General features: G+C 40.9%; 1 protein-coding gene across 2 annotated transcripts; it reads left to right on the forward strand.

The window, feature by feature from the left end:
* The first annotated feature begins 18,602 nt into the window (after positions 1 to 18,602).
* On the forward strand, positions 18,603 to 24,922 carry LOC111076574 (putative inorganic phosphate cotransporter). Of its 2 annotated transcripts, none has more exons than XM_022370407.2 (4): positions 18,603 to 19,092; positions 23,013 to 23,149; positions 23,211 to 24,296; positions 24,362 to 24,922. In XM_022370407.2, exons 1-4 carry the CDS (start codon positions 19,011 to 19,013, stop codon positions 24,524 to 24,526), a joined length of 1,470 nt encoding a protein of 489 aa, XP_022226099.2. In that variant the 5' UTR covers positions 18,603 to 19,010; the 3' UTR covers positions 24,527 to 24,922. The 2 variants fall into 2 exon arrangements, with proteins under 2 accessions (XP_022226099.2, XP_022226100.2); XM_022370408.2 differs by lacking the exon at positions 18,603 to 19,092 and adding an exon at positions 21,741 to 21,891.
* Positions 24,923 to 24,937: the final 15 nt, after the last annotated feature.

Raw genomic sequence — 24,937 nt, forward strand, 5'->3', positions numbered from 1 at the left:
TAATTCCTTTAAAACAGTAACGGCAACTGTATTGGACGACGTTGGAAATAACGAGGAGGACATCATATCTAGTCCCAAACGGACCAAAAAGGACCTCGCTAAAACCTAAAGTTAACATTTTACTGTCAATCAACAAAAACAGCTTCCTATCAGATCTCAATTAAAAATTTAAGCCGCAAAAAATGTTGTGTATTTTTTATGTCGATAATCGATTATAATCGATGTCTTCGTTCTAAAACATCGAAAACATCGATGGTGGCAAACATCGATGTTTTTTGACGAATAAAGACGCTCAATGGTGAGTTGAACTTTTATTCCGTCGGGGCTAGGGTGAGGTCCTTACGGCCCTTAAAAAAAGTTTGGCCGTCTTAATACTTAATACCTTGCCATGACCCAGTCGAAAGAGAGCACTCAAAACGCTCTCCGGACTCATTTCTGCGTTTAATTGTGAGCCACTATCGATAGTATCGATATTTTGATACGTTTTTGTGGCGTTGCCAGACTCGTGCAATTCTTAGTTGCTGCGGGCTGCCATACCATGATATTTTGTGATATAAAATTTGTCAATTATGATATTCAGTTTAATATTACTAGATAGTTGGCCCTCTCAGCCCTAAAAAAAAATAGTTTTATCCAATTCCTCAATGAATTTTGAATAGGATTGGCTAGTTTTCAGAACTATTTTCTAATGGGATTGTTTAGATAATAGGGTTCAAACAAAAACGGCCAAAGCATAAAACGTAAATGTTGACTAAATGTGACGTCAGTGTTGCTGGTCAACCAAGTTTCTTCTATGCGTATGTACTTTTGTATTCTTTTGTAAATGAGTTTGGCGGTCATTTTTAATTGTATATATGTATATGGAAAAATAAATAGTTCACTTGATTTGTTTTGTCGAGTGTGACTGGAACCTCAGAAACCTCAGAAGCCGAGAAAAATAATAGCTTAACCCCGCTCTATTTAATCAGGTTAGTAACCAGTAAATATAAAAAAAAAATAATTAATAATTATTTGATACTTTGACAGCTCTAATTTACCTGGATGATATCAGTGTGACCGTGGATTCAGAAATACAGCGAAATGTACCTTCTCGATTTTTAAATATACCGTATCTATACAAAACTTAACCCACTTATAAACCGCTTTATATGAACAGTTGAACACCTTGAGTTTTCGCGGAAAATAAGATATGTGAATCCTTCTTGTAGATCCTTATTACTTCAAAAAAAAGTTTAAAACTTAGGATAAATGTAAAATGTAAAAATGTAAAGAAATATTTAAAAATGTAATAAAAAAAAAATAAAACCAAAAAACAACCGAAAGAACAAATGATCAGTAGAGTAGCGTCAAGTCCTCGTTTCGATCTAATTTCACTCATTTTCTGCATCCACTTTCCACCGCTCAAATGGCAGAAAACCGTCAAATTCAAATCTGAAATACCAGGCGCACAGAAATCAGCAGAAGGTAGCTGGTTTTTTTAATTTCTCTTTTTTTTCTTGTTTCTATTTGTATTTCGTTGCTCTCTCTTTTCGCTCTAATTTTTCTCGTTTTCTGCCTCCACTTTCCACCGCTCAAATGGCAGCAAACCGTCAAATTCAAATCTGAAATACGGCAGCACGAAAGGCCTCAGCAGAAGGTCGCTGCTTTCTTAATTTCTCTTTTTTTCTTGTTTCTATTTCGTTGCTCTCTCTTTTCGCTCTAATTTTTCTCATTTTCTGCCTCCCCACTTTCCACCGCTCTAAATGACAGAAAACCGTTAAATTCAAATCTGAGATACCAGGCGCACAGAAATCAGCAGAAGGTCGCTGCTTTTTTAATTTCTCTTTTTTTCTTGTTTCTCTTTGATTCGCTCTCTTTTCGCCCTAATTTTTCTCATTTTCTGCCTCCACTTTCCACCGCTCAAATGACAGAAAACCGTTAAATTCAAATCTGAAATACCAGGCGCACAGAAATCAGCAGAAGGTCGCTGCTTTTTTAATTTCTCTTTTTTTTCTTGTTTCTCTTTGTATTTCGTTGCTCTCTCTTTTCGCTCTAATTTTTCTCATTTTCTGCCTCCACTTTCCACCGCTCAAATGACAGAAAACCGTCAAATTAAAATCTGAAATACCAGGCGCACAGAAATCAGCAGAAGGTCGCTGTTTTTTTAATTTATCTTTTTTTCTTGTTTCTCTTTGTATTTTGTTGCTCTCTTTTCGCTCTAATTTTTCTCATTTTCTGCCTCCACTTTCCACCGCTCAAATGACAGAAAACCGTTAAATTCAAATCTGAAATACCAGGCGCACAGAAATCAGCAGAAGGTCGCTGCTTTTTTAATTTCTCTTTTTTTTCTTGTTTCTCTTTGTATTTTGTTGCTCTTTCTTTTCGCTCTAATTTTTCTCATTTTCTGCCTCCACTTTCCACCGCTCAAATGACAGAAAACCGTTAAATTCAAATCTGAAATACCAGGCGCACAGAAATCAGCAGAAGGTCGCTGCTTTTTTAATTTCTCTTTTTTTCTTGTTTCTCTTTGTATTTCGTTGCTCTCTCTTTTCGCTCTAATTTTTCTCATTTTCTGCCTCCACTTTCCACCGCTCAAATGACAGAAAACCGTTAAATTCAAATCTGAAATCCAGGCGCACAGAAATCAGCAGAAGGTCGCTGCTTTTTAATTTCTCTTTTTTCTTGTTTTCTTTTTTTTTCCTTGTTTTCTTTTTTCTCTAATTTTTCTCATTTTCTGCCTCCACTTTCCACCGCTCAAATGACAGAAAACCGTTAAATTCAAATCTGAATACCAGGCGCACAGAAATCAGCAGAAGGTCGCTGGTTTTTTTATCTCTTTTTTTCTTGTTTCTCTTTGTATTTCGTTGCTTTCTCTTTTCGCTCTAATTTTTCTCATTTTCTGCCTCCACTTTCCACCGCTCAAATGACAGAAAACCGTTAAATTCAAATCTGAAATACCAGGCGCACAGAAATCAGCAGAAGGTCGCTGGTTTTTTTAATTTCTTTTTTTTCTTGTTTCTCTTTGTATTTCGTTGCTCTCTCTTTTCGCTCTAATTTTTCTCATTTTCTGCCTCCACTTTCCACCGCTCAAATGACAGAAAACCGTTAAATTCAAATCTGAAATACCAGGCGCACAGAAATCAGCAGAAGGTCGCTGCTTTTTTAATTTCTCTTTTTTTCTTGTTTCTCTTTGTATTTCGTTGCTCTCTCTTTTCGCTCTAATTTTTCTCATTTTCTGCCTCCACTTTCCACCGCTCAAATGACAGAAAACCGTTAAATTCAAATCTGAAATACCAGGCGCACAGAAATCAGCAGAAGGTCGCTGGTTTTTTTTAATTTCTCTTTTTTTCTTGTTTCTCTTTGTATTTCGTTGCTCTCTCTTTTCGCTCTAATTTTTCTCATTTTCTGCCTCCACTTTCCACCGCTCAAATGACAGAAAACCGTTAAATTCAAATCTGAAATACCAGGCGCACAGAAATCAGCAGAAGGTCGCTGTTTTTTTAATTTCTCGTTTTTTCTTGTTTCTCTTTGTATTTCGTTGCTCTCTCTTTTCGCTCTAATTTTTCTCATTTTCTGCCTCCACTTTCCACCGCTCAAATGACAGAAAACCGTTAAATTCAAATCTGAAATACCAGGCGCACAGAAATCAGCAGAAGGTCGCTGGTTTTTTTTAAATTCTCTTTTTTTCTTGTTTCTCTTTGTATTTCGTTGCTCTCTCTTTTCGCTCTAATTTTTCTCATTTTCTGCCTCCACTTTCCACCGCTCAAATGACAGAAAACCGTTAAATTCAAATCTGATATACCAGGCGCACAGAAATCAGCAGAAGGTCGCTGGTTTTTTTTTAATTCTCTTTTTTTCTTGTTTCTCTTTGTATTTCGTTGCTCTCTCTTTTCGCTCTAATTTTTCTCATTTTCTGCCTCCACTTTCCACCGCTCAAATGACAGAAAACCGTTAAATTCAAATCTGAAATACCAGGCGCACAGAAATCAGCAGAAGGTCGCTGGTTTTTTTTAATTCTCTTTTTTTCTTGTTTCTCTTTGTATTTCGTTGCTCTCTCTTTTCGCTCTAATTTTTCTCATTGACAGAAAACCGTTAAATTCAAATCTGAGATACCAGGCGCACAGAAATCAGCAGAAGGTCGCTGGTTTTTTTTAATTCTCTTTTTTTCTTGTTTTTCTTTGTATTTCGTTGCTCTCTCTTTTCGCTCTAATTTTTCTCATTGACAGAAAACCGTTAAATTCAAATCTGAGATACCAGGCGCACAGAAATCAGCAGAAGGTCGCTGCTTTTTTAATTTCTCTTTTTTTCTTGTTTCTCTTTGTATTTCGTTGCTCTCTCTTTTCGCTCTAATTTTTCTCATTTTCTGCCTCCACTTTCCACCGCTCAAATGACAGAAAACCGTTAAATTCAAATCTGAGATACCAGGCGCACAGAAATCAGCAGAAGGTCGCTGGTTTTTTTTAATTCTCTTTTTTTCTTGTTTCTCTTTGTATTTCGTTGCTCTCTCTTTTCGCTCTAATTTTTCTCATTTTCTGCCTCCACTTTCCACCGCTCAAATGACAGAAAACCGTTAAATTCAAATCTGAAATACCAGGCGCACAGAAATCAGCAGAAGGTCGCTGTTTTTTTTAATTCTCTTTTTTTTCTTGTTTTTCTTTGTATTTCGTTGCTCTCTCTTTTCGCTCTAATTTTTCTCATTTTCTGCCTCCACTTCCACCGCTCAAATGACAGAAAACCGTTAAATTCAAATCTGAGATACCAGGCGCACAGAAATCAGCAGAAGGTCGCTGCTTTTTTAATTTCTCTTTTTTTCTTGTTTCTCTTTGTATTTCGTTGCTCTCTCTTTTCGCTCTAATTTTTCTCATTTTCTGCCTCCACTTTCCACCGCTCAAATGACAGAAAACCGTTAAATTCAAATCTGAGATACCAGGCGCACAGAAATCAGCAGAAGGTCGCTGGTTTTTTTTAATTCTCTTTTTTTCTTGTTTCTCTTTGTATTTCGTTGCTCTCTCTTTTCGCTCTAATTTTTCTCATTTTCTGCCTCCACTTTCCACCGCTCAAATGACAGAAAACCGTTAAATTCAAATCTGAAATACCAGGCGCACAGAAATCAGCAGAAGGTCGCTTTTTTTAATTTCTTTTTTTTTCTTGTTTCTCTTTGTATTTCGTTGCTCTCTCTTTTCGCTCTAATTTTTCTCATTTTCTGCCTCCACTTTCCACCGCTCAAATGACAGAAAACCGTTAAATTCAAATCTGAGATACCAGGCGCACAGAAATCAGCAGAAGGTCGCTGGTTTTTTTTAATTTCTCTTTTTTTCTTGTTTTTCTTTGTATTTCGTTGCTCTCTCTTTTCGCTCTAATTTTTCTCATTTTCTGCCTCCACTTTCCACCGCTCAAATGACAGAAAACCGTTAAATTCAAATCTGAAATACCAGGCGCACAGAAATCAGCAGAAGGTCGCTGGTTTTTTTTAATCTTTTTTCTTGTTTCTCTTTGTATTTCGTTGCTCTCTCTTTTCGCTCTAATTTTTCTCATTTTCTGCCTCCACTTTCCACCGCTCAAATGACAGAAAACCGTTAAATTCAAATCTGAGATACCAGGCGCACAGAAATCAGCAGAAGGTCGCTGTTTTTTTAATTTCTCTTTTTTTCTTGTTTCTCTTTGTATTTCGTTGCTCTCTCTTTTCGCTCTAATTTTTCTCATTTTCTGCCTCCACTTTCCACCGCTCAAATGACAGAAAACCGTTAAATTCAAATCTGAGATACCAGGCGCACAGAAATCAGCAGAAGGTCGCTGCTTTTTTAATTTCTTTTTTTTTCTTGTTTCTCTTTGTATTTCGTTGCTCTCTCTTTTCGCTCTAATTTTTCTCATTTTCTGCCTCCACTTTCCACCGCTCAAATGACAGAAAACCGTTAAATTCAAATCTGAAATACCAGGCGCACAGAAATCAGCAGAAGGTCGCTGTTTTTTTAATTCTCTTTTTTTCTTGTTTCTCTTTGTATTTCGTTGCTCTCTCTTTTCGCTCTAATTTTTCTCATTTTCTGCCTCCACTTTCCACCGCTCAAATGACAGAAAACCGTTAAATTCAAATCTGAGATACCAGGCGCACAGAAATCAGCAGAAGGTCGCTGGTTTTTTTTTAATTCTCTTTTTTTCTTGTTTCTCTTTGTATTTCGTTGCTCTCTCTTTTCGCTCTAATTTTTCTCATTTTCTGCCTCCACTTTCCACCGCTCAAATGACAGAAAACCGTTAAATTCAAATCTGAAATACCAGGCGCACAGAAATCAGCAGAAGGTCGCTGCTTTTTTTAATTTCTCTTTTTTTCTTGTTTCTCTTTGTATTTCGTTGCTCTCTCTTTTCGCTCTAATTTTTCTCATTTTCTGCCTCCACTTTCCACCGCTCAAATGACAGAAAACCGTTAAATTCAAATCTGAAATACCAGGCGCACAGAAATCAGCAGAAGGTCGCTGCTTTTTTAATTTCTCTTTTTTTCTTGTTTCTCTTTGTATTTCGTTGCTCTCTCTTTTCGCTCTAATTTTTCTCATTTTCTGCCTCCACTTTCCACCGCTCAAATGACAGAAAACCGTTACATTCAAATCTGAGATACCAGCCGCACAGAAATCAGCAGAAGGTCGCTGCTTTTTTTTTAATTATCTTTTTTTCTTGTTTCTCTTTGTATTTCGTTGCTCTCTCGTTTCGCTCTAATTTTTCTCATTTTCTGCCTCCACTTTCCACCGCTCAAATGACAGAAAACCGTTAAATTCAAATCTGAAATACCAGGCGCACAGAAATCAGCAGAAGGTCGCTGCTTTTTTAATTTCTCTTTCTACAAAGAGAAACAAGAAAAAAAAAGAGAATTTAAAAAAACCAGTGACCTTCTGCTGATTTTTGTGCGCGCTGGATCTCAGATTTGAATTTAACGGTTTTCTGTCATTTGAGCGGTGGAAAGTGGAGGCAGAAAATGAGAAAAATTAGAGCGAAAAGAGAGGCAACGAAATACAAAGAGAAACAAGAAAAAAAGAGAATTAAAAAAAACCAGCGACCTTCTGCTGATTTCTGTGCGCCTGGTATCTCAGATTTGAATTTAACGGTTTTCTGTCATTTGAGCGGTGGAAAGTGGAGGCAGAAAATGAGAAAAATTAGAGCGAAAAGAGAGAGCAACGAAATACAAAGAGAAACAAGAAAAAAAGAGAAATTAAAAAAGCAGCGACCTTCTGCTGATTTCTGTGCGCCTGGTATTTCAGATTTGAATTTAACGGTTTTCTGTCATTTGAGCGGTGGAAAGTGGAGGCAGAAAATGAGAGAAATTAGAGCGAAAAAGAGAGCAACGAAATACAAAGAGAAACAAGAAAAAAAGAGAAATAAAAAAACCAGCGACCTTCTGCTGATTTCTGTGCGCCTGGTAATCAGATTTGAATTTAACGGTTTTCTGTCATTTGAGCGGTGGAAAGTGGAGGCAGAAAATGAGAAAAATTAGAGCGAAAAGAGAGAGCAACGAAATACAAAGAGAAACAAGAAAAAAAGAGAAATTAAAAAAACCAGCGACCTTCTGCTGATTTCTGTGCGCCTGGTATATCAGATTTGAATTTAACGGTTTTCTGTCATTTGAGCGGTGGAAAGTGGAGGCAGAAAATGAGAAAAATTAGAGCGAAAGAGAGAGCAACGAAATACAAAGAGAAACAAGAAAAAAAGAGAATTAAAAAAAACAGCGACCTTCTGCTGATTTCTGTGCGCCTGGTATCTCAGATTTGAATTTAACGGTTTTCGTCATTTGAGCGGTGGAAAGTGGAGGCAGAAAATGAGAAAAATTAGAGCGAAAAGAGAGAGCAACGAAATACAAAGAGAAACAAGAAAAAAAGAAAAAAAAAAAAACCAGCGACCTTCTGCTGATTTCTGTGCGCCTGGTATCTCAGATTTGAATTTAACGGTTTTCTGTCATTTGAGCGGTGGAAAGTGGAGGCAGAAAATGAGAAAAATTAGAGCGAAAAGAGAGAGCAACGAAATACAAAGAGAAACAAGAAAAAGAGAAATTAAAAAAAACCAGCGACCTTCTGCTGATTTCTGTGCGCCTGGTATTTCAGATTTGAATTTAACGGTTTTCTGTCATTTGAGCGGTGGAAAGTGGAGGCAGAAAATGAGAAAAATTAGAGCGAAAAGAGAGAGCAACGAAATACAAAGAGAAACAAGAAAAAAAGAGAAATTAAAAAAGCAGCGACCTTCTGCTGATTTCTGTGCGCCTGGTATTAGATTTAATTTACGGTTTTCTGCCATTTGAGCGGTGGAAAGTGGGGGCAGAAAATGAGAGAAATTAGAGCGAAAGGAAAGAGCAACGAAATACAAAGAGAAACAAGAAAATCCGAGCAATTAAACAAAACAGCGACCTTCTGCTGATCTCTGTGCGCCTGGTATTTCAGATTTGAATTTGACGGTTTTCTGTCAATTGAGCGGTGGAAAGTGGAGGCAGAAAGTGAGAACAATTAAAGCGAAAAGAGAGAGCAACGAAATACAAAGAGAAAAAAGAAAAAAAGAGAAATTAAAAAAGGCAGCGACCTTCTGCTGATTTCTGTGCGCCTGGTATCTCAGATTTGATATTAACGGTTTTCTGTCATTTGAGCGGTGGAAAGTGGAGGACGAAAACGAGAAAAATTAAAGCGAAAAAAGAGAGCAAGAAAATACAAAGAGAAACAAGAAAAAAAAAAGAAAATAAAAAAACCAGCGACCTTCTGCTGACTTCTGTGCGCCTGGTATCTCAGATTTGAATTTAACGGTTTTCTGTCAATTGAGCGGTGGAAAGTGGAGGCAGAAAGTGAGAGAAATTAGAGCGAAAAGAGAGAGCAACGAAATACAAAGAAAAACAAGAAAAAAAGAGAAATTAAAAAAGCAGCGACCTTCTGCTGATTTCTGTGCGCCTGGTATATCAGATTTGAGTTTAACGGTTTTCTGTCATTTGAGCGGTGGAAAGTGGAGGCAGAAAATGAGAGAAATTAGAGCGAAAAGAGAGAGCAACGAAATACAGAGAGAAACAAGAAAAACTGAGCAATTAAACAAAACAGCGACCTTCTGATGATTTCTGTGCGCCTGGTATCTCAGATTTGAATTGAACGGTTTTCTGTCATTTGAGCGGTGGAAAGTGGAGGCAGAATATGAGAGAAATAAGAGCGAAAAGAGAGAGCAACGAAATACAAAGAGAAACAATAAAAAAAGAGAATTTAAAAAAACCAGCGACCTTCTGCTGATTTCTGTGCGCCTGGTACCTGAGATTTGAATTTAACGGTTTTCTGTCATTTGAGCGGTGGAAAGTGGAGGCAGAAAATGAGAGAAATTAGAGCGAAAAGAGAGAGCAACGAAATACAGAGAGAAACAAGAAAAACTGAGCAATTAAACAAAACAGCGACCTTCTGATGATTTCTGTGCGCCTGGTATCTCAGATTTGAATTTAACGGTTTTCTGTCATTTGAGCGGTGCAAAGTGGTGGCAAAAAATGAGGAAAATTAGAGCGAAAAGAGAGAGCAACGAAATGCAAAGAGAAACAAAAAAACCGAGAATTTAAAAAAACCAGCGACCTTCTGCTGATTTCTGTGCGCCTGGTATCTCAGATTTGAATTAAACGGTTTTCTGCCATTTCAGCGGTGGAATGTGGAGGCAGAAAATAAGAAAAATTAGAGCGAAAAGAGAGAGCAACGAAATACAGAGAGAAACAAGAAAAACTGAGCAATTAAACAAAACAGCGACCTTCTGATGATTTCTGTGCGCCTGGTATCTCAGATTTGAATTGAACGGTTTTCTGTCATTTGAGCGGTGGAAAGTGGAGGCAGAATATGAGAGAAATAAGAGCGAAAAGAGAGAGCAACGAAATACAAAGAGAAACAAGAAAAAAAGAGAATTTAAAAAAACCAGCGACCTTCTGCTGATTTCTGTGCGCCTGGTACCTCAGATTTGAATTTAACGGTTTTCTGTCATTTGAGCGGTGGAAAGTGGAGGCAGAAAATGAGAAAAATTAGAGCGAAAAGAGAGAGCAACGAAATACAGAGAGAAACAAGAAAAACTGAGCAATTAAACAAAACAGCGACCTTCTGATGATTTCTGTGCGCCTGGTATATCAGATTTGAATTTAACGGTTTTCTGTCATTTGAGCGGTGGAAAGTGGAGGCAGAAAATGAGAAAAATTAGAGCGAAAAGAGAGAGCAACGAAATACAAAGAGAAACAAGAAAAAAAGAGAAATTAAAAAAGCAGCGACCTTCTGCTGATTTCTGTGCGCCTGGTATTTCAGATTTGAATTTAACGGTTTTCTGTCATTTGAGCGGTGGAAAGTGGAGGCAGAAAATGAGAAAAATTAGAGCGAAAAGAGAGAGCAACGAAATACAAAGAGAAACAAGAAAAAAAGAGAAATTAAAAAAGCAGCGACCTTCTGCTGATTTCTGTGCGCCTGGTATTTCAGATTTGAATTTAACGGTTTTCTGTCATTTGAGCGGTGGAAAGTGGAGGCAGAAAATGAGAAAAATTAGAGCGAAAAGAGAGAGCAACGAAATACAAAGAGAAACAAGAAAAAAAGAGAAATTAAAAAAGCAGCGACCTTCTGCTGATTTCTGTGCGCCTGGTATTTCAGATTTGAATTTAACGGTTTTCTGTCATTTGAGCGGTGGAAAGTGGAGGCAGAAAATGAGAAAAAGTTAGAGCGAAAAGAGAGAGCAACGAAATACAAAGAGAAACAAAAAAAACCGAGAATTTAAAAAAAGCAGCGACCTTCTGCTGATTTCTGTGCGCCTGGTATATCAGATTTGAATTTAACGGTTTTCTGTCATTTGAGCGGTGGAAAGTGGAGGCAGAAAATGAGAAAAATTAGAGCGAAAAGAGAGAGCAACGAAATACAAAGAGAAACAAGAAAAAAAGAGAAATTAAAAAAGCAGCGACCTTCTGCTGATTTCTGTGCGCCTGGTATTTCAGATTTGAATTTAACGGTTTTCTGTCATTTGAGCGGTGGAAAGTGGAGGCAGAAAATGAGAAAAATTAGAGCGAAAAGAGAGAGCAACGAAATACAAAGAGAAACAAGGAAAAAAGAGAAATAAAAAAAGCAGCGACCTTCTGCTGATTTCTGTGCGCCTGGTATTTCAGATTTGAATTTAACGGTTTTCTGTCATTTGAGCGGTGGAAAGTGGAGGCAGAAAATGAGAAAAATTAGAGCGAAAAGAGAGAGCAACGAAATACAAAGAGAAACAAGAAAAAAAGAGAAATTAAAAAAGCAGCGACCTTCTGCTGATTTCTGTGCGCCTGGTATTTCAGATTTGAATTTGACGGTTTTCTGTCATTTGAGCGGTGGAAATTGGAGGCAGAAAATGAGAAAAATTAGAGCGAAAAGAGAGAGCAACGAAATACAAAGAGAAACAAGAAAAAAAGAGAAATTAAAAAAGGCAGCGACCTTCTGCTGATTTCTGTGCGCCTGGTATCTCAGATTTGATATTAACGGTTTTCTGTCATTTGAGCGGTGGAAAGTGGAGGACGAAAACGAGAAAAATTAGAGCGAAAAGAGAGAGCAAAGAAATACAAAGAGAAACAAGAAAAAAAAAGAAATTAAAAAAGCAGCGACCTTCTGCTGATTTCTGTGCGCCTGGTATTTCAGATTTGAATTTAACGGTTTTCTGTCATTTGAGCGGTGGAAAGTGGAGGCAGAAAATGAGAAAAATTAGAGCGAAAAGAGAGAGCAACGAAATACAAAGAGAAACAAGAAAAAAAGAGAAATTAAAAAAGCAGCGACCTTCTGCTGATTTCTGTGCGCCTGGTATCTCAGATTTGAATTTAACGGTTTTCTGTCATTTGAGCGGTGGAAAGTGGAGGCAGAATATGAGAAAAATTAGAGCGAAAAGAGAGAGCAACGAAATACAGAGAGAAACAAGAAAAACTGAGCAATTAAACAAAACAGCGACCTTCTGATGATTTCTGTGCGCCTGGTATCTCAGATTTGAATTTAACGGTTTTCTGTCATTTGAGCGGTGGAAAGTGGAGGCAGAATATGAGAGAAATAAGAGCGAAAAGAGAGAGCAACGAAATACAAAGAGAAACAAGAAAAAAAGAGAATTAAAAAAAACCAGCGACCTTCTGCTGATTTCTGTGCGCCTGGTACCTGAGATTTGAATTTAACGGTTTTCTGTCATTTGAGCGGTGGAAAGTGGAGGCAGAAAATGAGAGAAATTAGAGCGAAAAGAGAGAGCAACGAAATACAGAGAGAAACAAGAAAAACTGAGCAATTAAACAAAACAGCGACCTTCTGATGATTTCTGTGCGCCTGGTATCTCAGATTTGAATTGAACGGTTTTCCGCCATTTGAGCGGTGCAAAGTGGTGGCAAAAAATGAGAAAAATTAGAGCGAAAAGAGAGAGCAACGAAATGCAAAGAGAAACAAAAAAAACCGAGAATTTAAAAAAACCAGCGACCTTCTGCTGATTTCTGTGCGCCTGGTATCTCAGATTTGAATTAAACGGTTTTCTGCCATTTCAGCGGTGGAATGTGGAGGCAGAAAATTAGAAAAATTAGAGCGAAAAGAGAGAGCAACGAAATACAAAGAGAAACAAGAAAAAAAGAGAAATTAAAAAAGCAGCGACCTTCTGCTGATTTCTGTGCGCCTGGTATCTCAGATTTGAATTTAACGGTTTTCTGTCATTTGAGCGGTGGAAAGTGGAGGCAGAATATGAGAAAAATTAGAGCGAAACGAGAGAGCAACGAAATACAAAGAGAAACAAGAGAAAAAAGAGAGAATTAAAAAAGCAGCGACCTTCTGCTGATTTCTGTGCGCCTGGTATCTCAGATTTGAATTTAACGGTTTTCTGTCATTTGAGCGGTGGAAAGTGGAGGCAGAATATGAGAAAAATTAGAGCGAAACGAGAGAGCAACGAAATACAAAGAGAAACAAGAAAAAAAAGAGAAATTAAAAAAGCAGCGACCTTCTGCTGATTTCTGTGCGCCTGGTATTTCAGATTTGAATTTAACGGTTTTCTGCCATTTGAGCGGTGGAAAGTGGAGGCAGAAAATGAGAAAAATTAGAGCGAAAAGAGAGAGCAAAGAAATACAAAGAGAAACAAGAAAAAAAGAGAAATTAAAAAAGCAGCGACCTTCTGCTGATTTCTGTGCGCCTGGTATTTCAGATTTGAATTTAACGGTTTTCTGCCATTTGAGCGGTGGAAAGTGGAGGCAGAAAGTGAGAGAAATTAGAGCGAAAAGAGAGAGCAAAGAAATACAAAGAGAAACAAGAAAAAAAGAGAAATTAAAAAAGCAGCGACCTTCTGCTGATTTCTGTGCGCCTGGTATCTCAGATTTGAATTTAACGGTTTTCTGCCATTTGAGCGGTGGAAAGTGGAGGCAGAAAGTGAGAAAAATTAGAGCGAAAAGAGAGAGCAAAGAAATACAAAGAGAAACAAGAAAAAAAGAGAAATTAAAAAAGCAGCGACCTTCTGCTGATTTCTGTGCGCCTGGTATTTCAGCTTTGAATTTAACGATTTTCTGTCATTTGAGCGGTGGAAAGTGGAGGCAGAAAATGAGAAAAATTAGAGCGAAAAGAGAGAGCAAAGAAATACAAAGAGAAACAAGAAAAAAAGAGAAATTAAAAAAGCAGCGACCTTCTGCTGATTTCTGTGCGCCTGGTATTTCAGATTTGAATTTAACGGTTTTCTGCCAATTGAGCGGTGGAAAGTGGAGGCAGAAAGTGAGAAAAATTAGAGCGAAAAAGAGAGAGCAAAGAAATACAAAGAGAAACAAGAAAAAAAGAGAAATTAAAAAAGCAGCGACCTTCTGCTGATTTCTGTGCGCCTGGTATTTCAGATTTGAATTTAACGGTTTTCTGCCATTTGAGCGGTGGAAAGTGGAGGCAGAAAGTGAGAAAAATTAGAGCGAAAAGAGAGAGCAAAGAAATACAAAGAGAAACAAGAAAAAAAGAGAAATTAAAAAAGCAGCGACCTTCTGCTGATTTCTGTGCGCCTGGTATTTCAGATTTGAATTTAACGGTTTTCTGTCATTTGAGCGGTGGAAAGTGGAGGCAGAAAACGAGAAAAATTAGAGCGAAAAGAGAGAGCAACGAAATACAAAGAGAAATAAGAAAAAAACGAGAATTTAAAAAAAGCAGCGACCTTCCTCTGATTTCTGTGCGCCTGGTATCTCAGATTTTAATTTTACGGTTTTCTGCCATTTGCGCGGTGGAAAGTGGAGGCAGAAAATGAGAGAAATTAGATCGAAACGAGAAGGAACGTGTGAGTCGCTTCTGGGGACGCCACTCTACTCTACTGATCATGAATATATATACTTTATGGGGTCGGAAACGTTTCCTTATCTGCGTTACACACCTCCACTTTTACCAAAAATACAATATACCCCTTAACTCTTTTTGAGTACGGGAATAAAAACCAATTTCGGTTCAAGCGGCCAAAAATTGTGGAACCCACACAAGCACAGCATTTGAGAATACATGGCACACTAACATTTACGTAACCTGAAATCTCAAGACAGTAACGGTTTCGGCAGCTAAAAATTATTCCATGCATACAATCATATATTTTGGAGTGTTACACGTACACACATAATTGCTTGCTGCCAGTCGGCTCGTGTGACGTCATGAGCCGAACGGGGTCAATCCCAAAACCGAACGCGATCGGCCCCAGGACCGAAGACCTGGGAACGTACACTGAAAACTCAGCTGCGGCACTGTCGTTGTATGAACTGGTACATCTATATACTGTATGGTTAGTGGACGAACACAACAATATTGATATTTATGTGCGATAGACTGAACTTATCGGCGTTTAGTTTAAAAAATAATAATATAATTTATGAAAATAAATATTAATACAGCCAAAGTGGCAATGTGTGTGACCTAGATAGGGTGAAAAAGGCTCAAAGTTCTTGAGCTAAGCTGTGGTAAAAATAAGCTAAACAAACTGCATAATTTAACTTCTCTTTGGGTTTTCTCAATGTATACTTAATCTAATATTTCAGGTTTGCTTCAGCGGAAACGCACTTAGTTCCAGTAAAGACTCCCATGAATTTATGGAGGTTTTTACGCCTTGTTGCCATTCCAACTTATCACGACAGTCCTAAGACGTGCTTGTTTCGGCTGCGATTTGAGGATTTTCTCGTTGTTTACGTATTTATTGCTTAGCCCTGATACGAAAGTGACAGATAAACGTTCGATGGGGTTTATGACGTTAGCCCTAAATTGCTCACTGATGGATTTGTAATTAATATTGTATTGTCGTCCACGATTAGATTATGGCTATTAATTTTAGCACGTTGTTAAGGCTTTATTATTGCCACAAATAAAGAGGTCTTCCGTTGGGTTATACAAATCTCAGGGGGTGCGGAAAATTCCTTGAATTAGTGTATCTGTTTAGCAAGTGCTGATAAAATCGATGCGATAAAAAATCCCTCTGACGTCGACAAGGTGCCGATGGACTAATGTCAACGTAGCCAGAAAGCAGCTCCGAATTCTGTATGAAAATATAAATAAATTTCATTGGCAATAAATTTTGCATTCGGAGAAATCCCAGCGAGAATCCCCCCACAAATGTTGGAAACTTATAATGAGTTTGGTTGAGAGACCGCAAAAATCAAGAGTAGAATAGTTAAGTTCTAAGGGGCCTGGAGGGGCGGTTCGACAGGAGGAAGTTGATGGTTGTGACTGTGGCCCAATCAATGTCATCTTGCTGGTTGAACGCTTTGCGCGTTAATCGCCAGACAATATCGGCTATCCGACGGCAATTAGCATGCGCAACGACCCGCTGCTCGAACTGATCACATATGGCCGGGTACCATAACATCGACTACTCATCGCACTTGGCTAGGTTTTCGGCATGGCCTAACAAAGCTTGCCAATTTACCGGGACAGTCACTTGAACTTGAATTTACATGTGACCAAGTGGTGCGTGGGGCGGTGGTAGGGAGGTGGAAGAGAGCCGGCGGGCGGAGGTGGGCGAGTACTTAGGAATTGAGGAACTCAAGTCGAGACTAACTTGTCTATGGTCAAGTTCAAGCTGAAACGGCACGTTTTGCATGTTAGAACTAAGCTCTTGATCATTGATCGAATGTTGGGGAGCTTATGCAATCGATTGGAAGCCAAAACAGATACAAAAGGAATGCAAGTGAGAGTGAGACAGTTCTAGTGAGAGGAGAGGGAGTAAGAAACAAATAAATCAGAATTGCATTAACAACTGTTTATTCCGTTGTGGCTGTGCTGTAAAAAAAATGTCCAGACTGTAATTGTTAGTCCGCCAAACAGCTGCTCCCAGTAATATCTACTGGAGGATGTGTAATTGCATTGACTGGCAATTATTTTGTGCCCCAATTCAACGCCCGTCACCCGCTGCCAGCCCACCATGACACATGACAAAAACTAAAACACTAGCATCAACAATCTGTGTTAGATATACAATTCTATTACCAGCATAGCATAGCGTGTTGGTTCTGGCTCTGGTGGTGGAATTTCGATATATGTATATGTACGTGTTGTAGAGGGTGGAATGGAGAATGTTAAATAAAAACTGCTGCATCATTTCGCAGCGGAAGAATCGCAAAATCGGGGAACTTTTCCATTTCCATAAATCTACAATCGATTTGAGACTATACTTAGCTGATTCAAACACATTAATTGATCCACAAATAAACTTCGTTTGCGGCCTGGCCTGTCTGCTGGAACTTTGTTGTGCCAAGTACGAAATCTGTAAATCAGAAACAACATTCGGCCAGTGGGACAGCATCAATACTCTAAGGGAGAGCTCAGCATGGAATGGAATTGCTATATCGTGATATTTAGAGCATTTCAATTACATTTAATCTAATTTTAATCCGCTGATTCTTAATCCTTTTTGTGTATAGGAGGCCCAGAAGTATGCTGCAAAATAAAATACGCGCTATAAGAAGGGTATTGCACTTCCCTTACATCCACTTGGCATTGAGTAAAACCTGCACATCAAATATAATCGACACTGACTGTTGAGACAAGTTTGTTTTCGTGACAAGTCCATCAATAAAATCCTCAGAGATTTGTGCCCCAATGAGCTTTAAATTTAAAACATTTGATAAGACCGCACGCCATCATCATCATGACAATTGGATTAGAAACTACCTCCTACCCCTCGGTGGCGGGTCCGGTCCGGACCGGCCATCAAATAGGGAGGATTTAAGATCGTTTAGCACAATGTTTGATTTTAGTGTCCCATTGTTTAGCATCTTTAGAGTCGACCCGAGATTATCACTTGTTTTCTTGGTGGCGCGACATGAGACGAGCGTGTGGCTGATGGGTGTCTGAAAGTGCGTCACCTCTTGGGAAGGGGCTATCTAACGCAGTTATATGCTTCGTTTGCACCTCATATCAGATCAGATCGAACTTTCATTTGGGGCACTAAATGGTACTAAAGTGAGAGGTGAGAGTCGAGACTCGAGAGTGAGTAAATATTAGGATTAAAGCAAAGATTAGAAGCTGGATTCGCCACGTACATACATACGTGGTATATCCATTGGTAATTGCAAGAATTCCAGTTATTCTCTAAACAAAAGTACACGCTGGTAGCAACAATATAAAAAAGGTTGCCAATAGTCACAAAACACAAACAGTAAGAGAGACAGAGAGCGAGGGAAACGGAACCAAAACGAATTCCATTGGATCACCCAGGCATGAACTATGCATAGCTAAGAATTTTTAAATAACACATAGTTACTAGTTAACCACCCCAGTGGTAGGTGGGGTAGGGGGAAGGGGTGTGTGTTGGCCTTGGGGCGAGAGTGGTGTTCAGAACTATTCCCATTAATGTTGCCAAGGTGAAAGTGAAAGTGATCGACTCTTACTCTGCCCTGCCAGGGTAATGTCAAGTGCGCTCCACTCACTCAACTCACTCCTTCTCGGAATGCCATCTATTATTCGACCAGCATAGCATAGCTCTATCGGAACTCGGTGGCAGGCACCCACGAGTAGGGCAGCTGATCGTTTAACCAGTTTTTTTTCTGCTTTCAGCCTCTCTCTGTTTGTTTTTTATTTTCGGGATTCCCTCTGAGCGCAACTCTCGCGCAAGCAATAATTCAATTTGTTTACCAAAAAGTTTCATTCATTCAAAAATCAAAATCGAAAACCCCGTAGCCGTAAATTTTCCATTGGCCCATTTATGTATGTGACTTTGGGTGTCTTTCATATCAATTCTGGGCTCTTACGGACAAATATATGACTGTGTCAAGAGCATCCCAATGAGACGCCTTTGGTTGGGTACGAGGCTCCAGCACTTGAACGGGTCTTACATATATATCTCTTCTGGCCCTGACAAGCTCGTGGGCAGGCCCTGGGCATGTCTCTTGTGCTACGTGTAATCTATAGATGATTCTGATAAGATTCGATTCGATTTGAGTCGGATATATGTACGAAAATGTATGTACTCCTATCCAGCTAGCCACCTCACGGGCTGTCCACGGGGCGCGTTAGTGGCCTGGGTATTTCTCGGCAGAGTCGAGAGCTCTGCTTCAGTGACGTCGCCAAATGTCCGACACACGGAGCGAAGCGTGTTTAAGTGCCTCGATCGCTGGCCAGTCAGCGGCTCGGGGCTCGCGCCGGCGCCGACGCTGCCCCACCGTATAAATGGAGTACCAGCAGCGACTCAGCGTTCAGTCGGTCTGAAATTGTAAATGTGGCGAGAGTGCGGTAATAAACGGTAGCATCCGACGAGCGCTAGAGAATCGCAACCGAAATCGAACTGAAACAGAAAAAAAACAGTAACAATTTTTTGTGCTTTGTTGTGGCACCTGGAACCTGGAACCTGCCACAGTAGTTAATATGCTCACATTTTCCTCGATCGAGATCGAATCATTTCGAATTGCTGGCCAGCAGTGAGCGGGCGGAGAGGCTGAATCTGAATTGCCACGCTACATTAAGAAAAACGTACCATAAAAGTGCTAAAATAACACCCACAGCCTCCAACCCAACAGTCCAGCCCTCAACGTGCTCCACGCACCAGAGAACAACATTTAACTCCAATAGTAGGATCTAGTTAAATTAAATAATACATTAACCATGAAGCTGATGTGCTGTGGTGGGAGCAATGACTCCCAGGACCTGAAGGACCCCAAGAAGGAGGATGAGGCCGAGGGCAAAAGTAAGTCGATAACAGCAGGAAATGGCATTAGATAAAGCTTTGGTAACCGCCCAAATCAATTTGAAATGCATCTTTAATGATCCCGTAACAAATTACTATTTAAAATAGATTAGAAAAAAATTAGTTTCGATTTTAAAATGGGATTTTCAGCAAAGAAAATATTTTTGACTTTCTGCACGATTAGAGTTGATTCAAGGGAATCTAAATTCTAATAAGTATAAAGTTTTATTAGACTTTAAGTGCTTTTCGAGTACATTTAACAAAATTGATTGTTAAGTGGTAAAAATAATGATTAAATCTGAAACACCTGCCGGTGCCAGCTGGTTCCTGGCACACACACAATTAAGAAGTGAAATGTGCATCTGCTTTAAGGTGCACACTATATGTATCTGAAAATGGTAGCCCCTAAGACGAAGTGTGCTAATTAAAGGTGACTTGGATGTGGATAAGATATCAATAGCTGGAGCTGCAGTGGCGCCTCAGACAGGAAGCAAACATTTTGTTTGCGTTCGTACAGCCCATAAATATAAATCATCAAAGTTCGTATGCAAATTTGAGTCCAGTGCAAAGCCGACAAATGTCAGCACACACAGATACCCAAGCAGCGGCAATCACTCTCCCTCTCTCTCTCTCTCTCTGAGTTATTCAGAGTTTGTTTGGGTGTCTACGCACATACATATATAAGACAGTCAGTCAGTCAATGAGTTTGTGTATAACAGAGCAGCAAACACACAAAGAATGCTCCAATACGCGACAGACAGACAGTCTAACGTGAATCCAGTTTAGTACGAGTACCGGCGGCGGCGGCGGCGTCGGCTAATGAGCAGCGTCAGCGACTAAAACAACGGCAAAATCGGCTAGAGATTTAGATAGGAGATACGTTCGATAGCTCGATATCAGGCTGCGTCGTATAAGGCGAAAACATAAATCTCACATACATATTTCCTATTATGTTCCTGCTTTGACTAAACCACTTTCCACTTTCCCCACTGCAGTAGGGAGGCGGCTGAATTGAGTTGTTGTTCAAATTGAAGCAACATAAGCCAAAGCTGAATGAAACCTTTTCCCAATCGAAAGGGACAAACGCAATACTAATTAAATATTCATACATATACCCATATATAGCGGATATCCTTATAGCTGATGACTCGCAAAAATCTTTATTTAGAGCTACCTGCCCCCTGTGTGTAATTATCGGGCGCCAAATGTGTGTGTTTGCATTCAAATTCATTAACACTTGACAAAACAGGGGAAATCTTCCGTCAGAGCATAAATTAATCGAGTGCGCTCAAAATAAACAACTAACTCTGGATATGTATACAGTATTTAAATAATTTTCACTAAATATTCAAATTGGCAAGGTGGGCAGGCGCCATGGTAGGCGCCTAGCCGATACGAGACGAGGCTGACACCCGGGGTGGTCGGCTCCAGGCAGCACCGCAAGTCGGGCCACAAATCAGCTAGAAGGTAAGGTTATCCTCACCCCGCTAACCCCATATAAGGGGAGGAGGATCTAACTCCAACCGAACCTGCTCCGTCTGTTGCTTGTTTTTGTTATTGCGCTGATTCGATCAAAAACTCGGCCAAAGAATTCACCTGATAAGCACTACCACGCACAAGGCGTCAAAGTGATTGACTCTTGTCTAAGGTTATTGTGACATCGATTTTTGACTGCTACACCCACTTGAAAGTTGGCCCTGTTCCCCGGCGCCGCATCCCCTGACAGTTGGAGTGGCCTGGAGTGCGTTATCTGCTGGCTGAACATTTGAAAGTCGTTTGGGGAAACTCGGTCTCTCCCCTGGTCCAAAGCCCAATATCGTTATCAGTCAGCGGTGTTAAATGATAAGTCGGCTAAGCTCTGATGAATTTATGCCATAGGCGTGTCAATATATACGTCCAGCTTCGACACCTCGTCCATCATTCGTCCGTGCCATCCGTTCATCGATGGGAATGTGAAGCAGTCAGAGCACTGAACAATTTGAATTTCAATTCAGAATTAGTTGAGTTATAATTGCATCTGTAATTGCGTGACTTGCGGTTGCACTTTCCACTTTCGCCATTAGCGGGTGCGCATCGTAGTAAACCAAAACAAATGAAGCTTTCAGCGGGCTTTTTGCGTGTCAACAAAAAGCTTCCCACACAGAAACACTTTTCAAGTTCAAAGCTAACGGCAACAGTGATTCGAAATCGTCTGACTATAAATCGAACTCAGTTTGATCGGTGATTGAAAGCTGACAGAAGCTCAAAGTAGATCCCCCTTGGCCATGCCTCGACCAAGTGATAGCCCCCTCCCCACCAGCCGTTATCAGCGATATGCATACGTAATGCCAGAATACCAGATAAGCAGAATTACAGACAGGTTACAGCACTTGGGGCCCCTTAAGTGCAGTGGCTGACATACAGAATATAAGGAAAATTGGAAGCGTTACACAGTAGCCCGTGGCGTACGTAGGGGGTGGTTCTGGGGGTTCTGTGGGTATGTGTGGCACGCTGCCACGCGCTTTTTATAACAACTAACAAAATATACAGATAGACACAGCCACAGATACAGCCACAGATACAGATACAGCAACAGATACAGAGATGCCTAGATGCTGGTTAGATGATCTGACTATTTGCGTATAGTACTGGCAGATGCTCTATCAAGTATCCATCAGTTAGTTAGTGAACAGACTTCGCGGTGAACAGTAGTGCCAGAGCCAGAGCCATACAGAGCCACCCATTGATATTTTGAGTTCAGAGTTAACGCGAATCCCATTATGGTTATCACCGTGAAGAATCGTCGTTTTGAGGATGAAGGTGGGTCTTGTCCTTCAATGTCCTTTCAATGCTCAAAGGGTTTCTTAAAGTCCGTGATATTTAACTTTTTTCATTAATATAATTAATTAATTACTGGAATAGAATTTTAATTTTTAAATCAAACAAAATTCAAGTAGAGCCGCATTAAAATCTCATTTGCCAAGATTAGTTTTGATTGATTCACAAATCGCTTCACACTTGCTCTCAGTGCAACCGCAAGACGCTCTCAGTGGAACATTTTCAGCATTTTGCATGTCTTAGCTCGTTAGATGCAGCCCCATGATGGGTGTTATCAACAACGATAAGAATATCCACAGAAGACGAGCCCCCGCGATCCAATCGAAAGAACGAAAAGTGGGTGTGTTTTATTGCTGGAAAATCCTGGTGCTTACACCTAAAATCCGTACACAAAAGCATTTGTAATTGCGGCTCTACGGCCCACTGATAGCCACAATAATCATAGCCAAACGCACTTGAGATTAAGCCAACAAAGTAATAGTTAGACATACATGAAGGCAGATGGTGGCCGGATAAATTCAACTGTTGGCAGAGTGTACATAAGGAGATGGGGGTCCCAGCCGTCGCCGATTCGGCGCCATTCCCATGAATGGAATTTTTCCCGCAAGAATCCGCGCGCGTAATCCGTACACGAACCCGAAACCAGAAGCACCCCAAAACCGCAAATAGAAAGGCAAATAGCCAAATGGACTTATGTATTGTATATCTCCACAGTTGTCTGCTAGATAAGGAATGGTAAATTTGAGTTAAATTACGGCAATCACAGGAGAAAGAAATAAACCCGAAAAAAGGGGAGGGGGTGCACAGTAGAGCTTGCACAGTGTCCGCCGTAAATCAATTTCCAGCTGTAGCCAGTTTGGGTGGGTCGGAAACGCAAAAGCGATTCCAAATCTTGGACAGACTTCAGCATGCAAGCGACCTACAGGCGACCTACAGCCTTCTACAGAAATATGAAAACCCATCCGGAGCCACTCCACAGATAGCGCGGTCAATAGCTGATAGCCAATCGATTGATTGAACTGAGTGGAGTGCTCACTCGATTTGGTTTCAGATTACCCAACCCCACCTAGCCGTACCGCCTAACCGATTACGTTTGATTGCAGATTCCGGTCTGGGGGTACGACACTTCCAGGTCTTTCTGCTCTTCTGCGCCCTGACCGTGGCCTATGCCCAGCGCGTCAACCTATCCGTGGCCGTGGTGGCCATGCTCGATTCCGCCTCCGCGAATCCAGATTTTCCCGTAAGTAAATCTCACTGCAAACTCTAAATTCGAGCCCCAATCTAACGTCTTTGCCTTCTAGGAGTACAACTGGTCGGATAAGATAAAATCCCTGCTGCTGAGCAGCTTCTTCTGGGGCTATGTGGTCACCCAGGTGCCGGCCGGACAGCTGGCCAAGAAATTCGGTGGCAAAGTGATGATCCTTTCAGGACTGACCATCTGCTCGGTGCTGAACATCCTTACGCCGCTCTGCGCCAAGCTGGGTGGCTGGCAGTTGGTGTGCGCCCTGCGTGTGGTCGAGGGTCTGTGCCAGGGCGTGGTCTTCCCATCCGTGCACACCATCCTGTCCAAGTGGATGCTGCCCAAGGAGCGCGCCACGCTCGGCACGTGCGCCTATGCGGGAAATCAGTTTGGCACGATCATCATGCTGGCCACCAGTGGACTGCTGGCCGCCTCATCGGCTGGGTGGCCCAGCATCTTCTACATCTCCGGCGGAGTCGGATGTGTTTGGGCGATCACGTACTTCCTTTGGGGCGCCAGCTCGCCGTCGGAGTGCAAGAGCGTCTCGTCAGAGGAGCGGAAACTGATCGAAATGGCACAGGCCGGCGAAGTGAGCGCCGGAGAGGATCAGCCCAAGGTGCAGCCCCCTACACCGTGGCTGAGCATGTTCACATCGCCCGCATTCCTGGTCCTGATCGTGGCACACTCCACTCACAATTGGGGCTTCTGGACCCTGCTCACCGAGATCCCCAGCTACATGAAGAACATCCTGGGCAAGGACATCAAGTCGAACGCCCTGCTCTCGGCGCTTCCCTACGTCTGCATGTTCGGCATGTCCTTCGTCTTCTCAGCCATATCCGCGCAGTTAAACAACCGCAACTGCGTCTCCACGGGAGCCAGCCGCAAGCTGTTCAACACGATTGGCACCTGGATCCCCATGCTCACGCTCATCGGTCTGGGCTATACGCGCGCGGACCAGGCCTCCTTGGCCGTGGTGCTGCTCTGCTTCACCGTGGGCACCAACGGCGCCACTTACCTGGGCTTCAACATGAACCACATCGATCTGTCGCCGAACTTTGCCGGCATCCTGATGGGCATCACCAACTGCGTGGCCAATATAATGAGCATAATCGCCCCGCTGCTCGTTGGTGTCATTGTCACCGATGAGGTGAGTTAATCGGTTACATCTGTTAGCTCCACTTACTGATTCGGATTTTACTTTGTGCTTTACAGAAAGATCCCGATCTGTGGCGTATCGTATTCTTTATTGCCGCCGGCTTCTATCTGGTGGGCAATGGGCTGTTCGTGATCTTCGGCAAGGCCGAGGTGCAGCCCTGGAACGATCCCCCAGCGAAGCCCAGGCGCAATTCCACGGCTCAGGTGGAGTCGCAGCACTAACTCTGACGAATTTAGTGAAATGTGAAGAGAAACCGCTAGTCATCTAGTTCTGTTTTCCACCAAAAAATGATCCGATCCGATGGTCGGCCAACTGTCAATCCTAACTGTAATGAAGCGGAGCGCCATACAATGCATTTTCGCATTGTCCAAACTAATTCGCGCTCCGTGTGCATTGTATATATTTGTACTATATATTTGTAGACTATTATTTGCTGTACTCCGTACTCTGTACTCTGTATTCGTGTTATGTTACCCTCGTCTTAGGTTTAGTTGTAGCGACTAATTATGTAAGGCCACTCACAGTGTGAAGCGAAAATAATAATAATAATAATAATAGTGTATGTGTGCTGCATCTGTATAGAGCTACAGCGACAGCTACAGCATGTGAAAAGAAAACCACAAGAGTGTTTA

This window comes from Drosophila obscura, unplaced genomic scaffold, assembly GCF_018151105.1.
Source record: "Drosophila obscura isolate BZ-5 IFL unplaced genomic scaffold, ASM1815110v1 contig_17, whole genome shotgun sequence".
Lineage (NCBI taxonomy): Eukaryota > Metazoa > Arthropoda > Insecta > Diptera > Drosophilidae > Drosophila > Drosophila obscura.

Excerpts from the sequence above, each read along its gene's own strand:
- LOC111076574 (XM_022370407.2), top strand. The coding sequence starts at position 19,011 with ATGAAGCTGATGTGCTGTGGTGGGAGCAATGACTCCCAGGACCTGAAG. Across the intron at positions 19,093-23,012 it reads GGATGAGGCCGAGGGCAAAA|ATTCCGGTCTGGGGGTACGA; the intron begins GTAAGTCGATAA and ends GTTTGATTGCAG. Across the intron at positions 24,297-24,361 it reads GTGTCATTGTCACCGATGAG|AAAGATCCCGATCTGTGGCG; the intron begins GTGAGTTAATCG and ends TGTGCTTTACAG.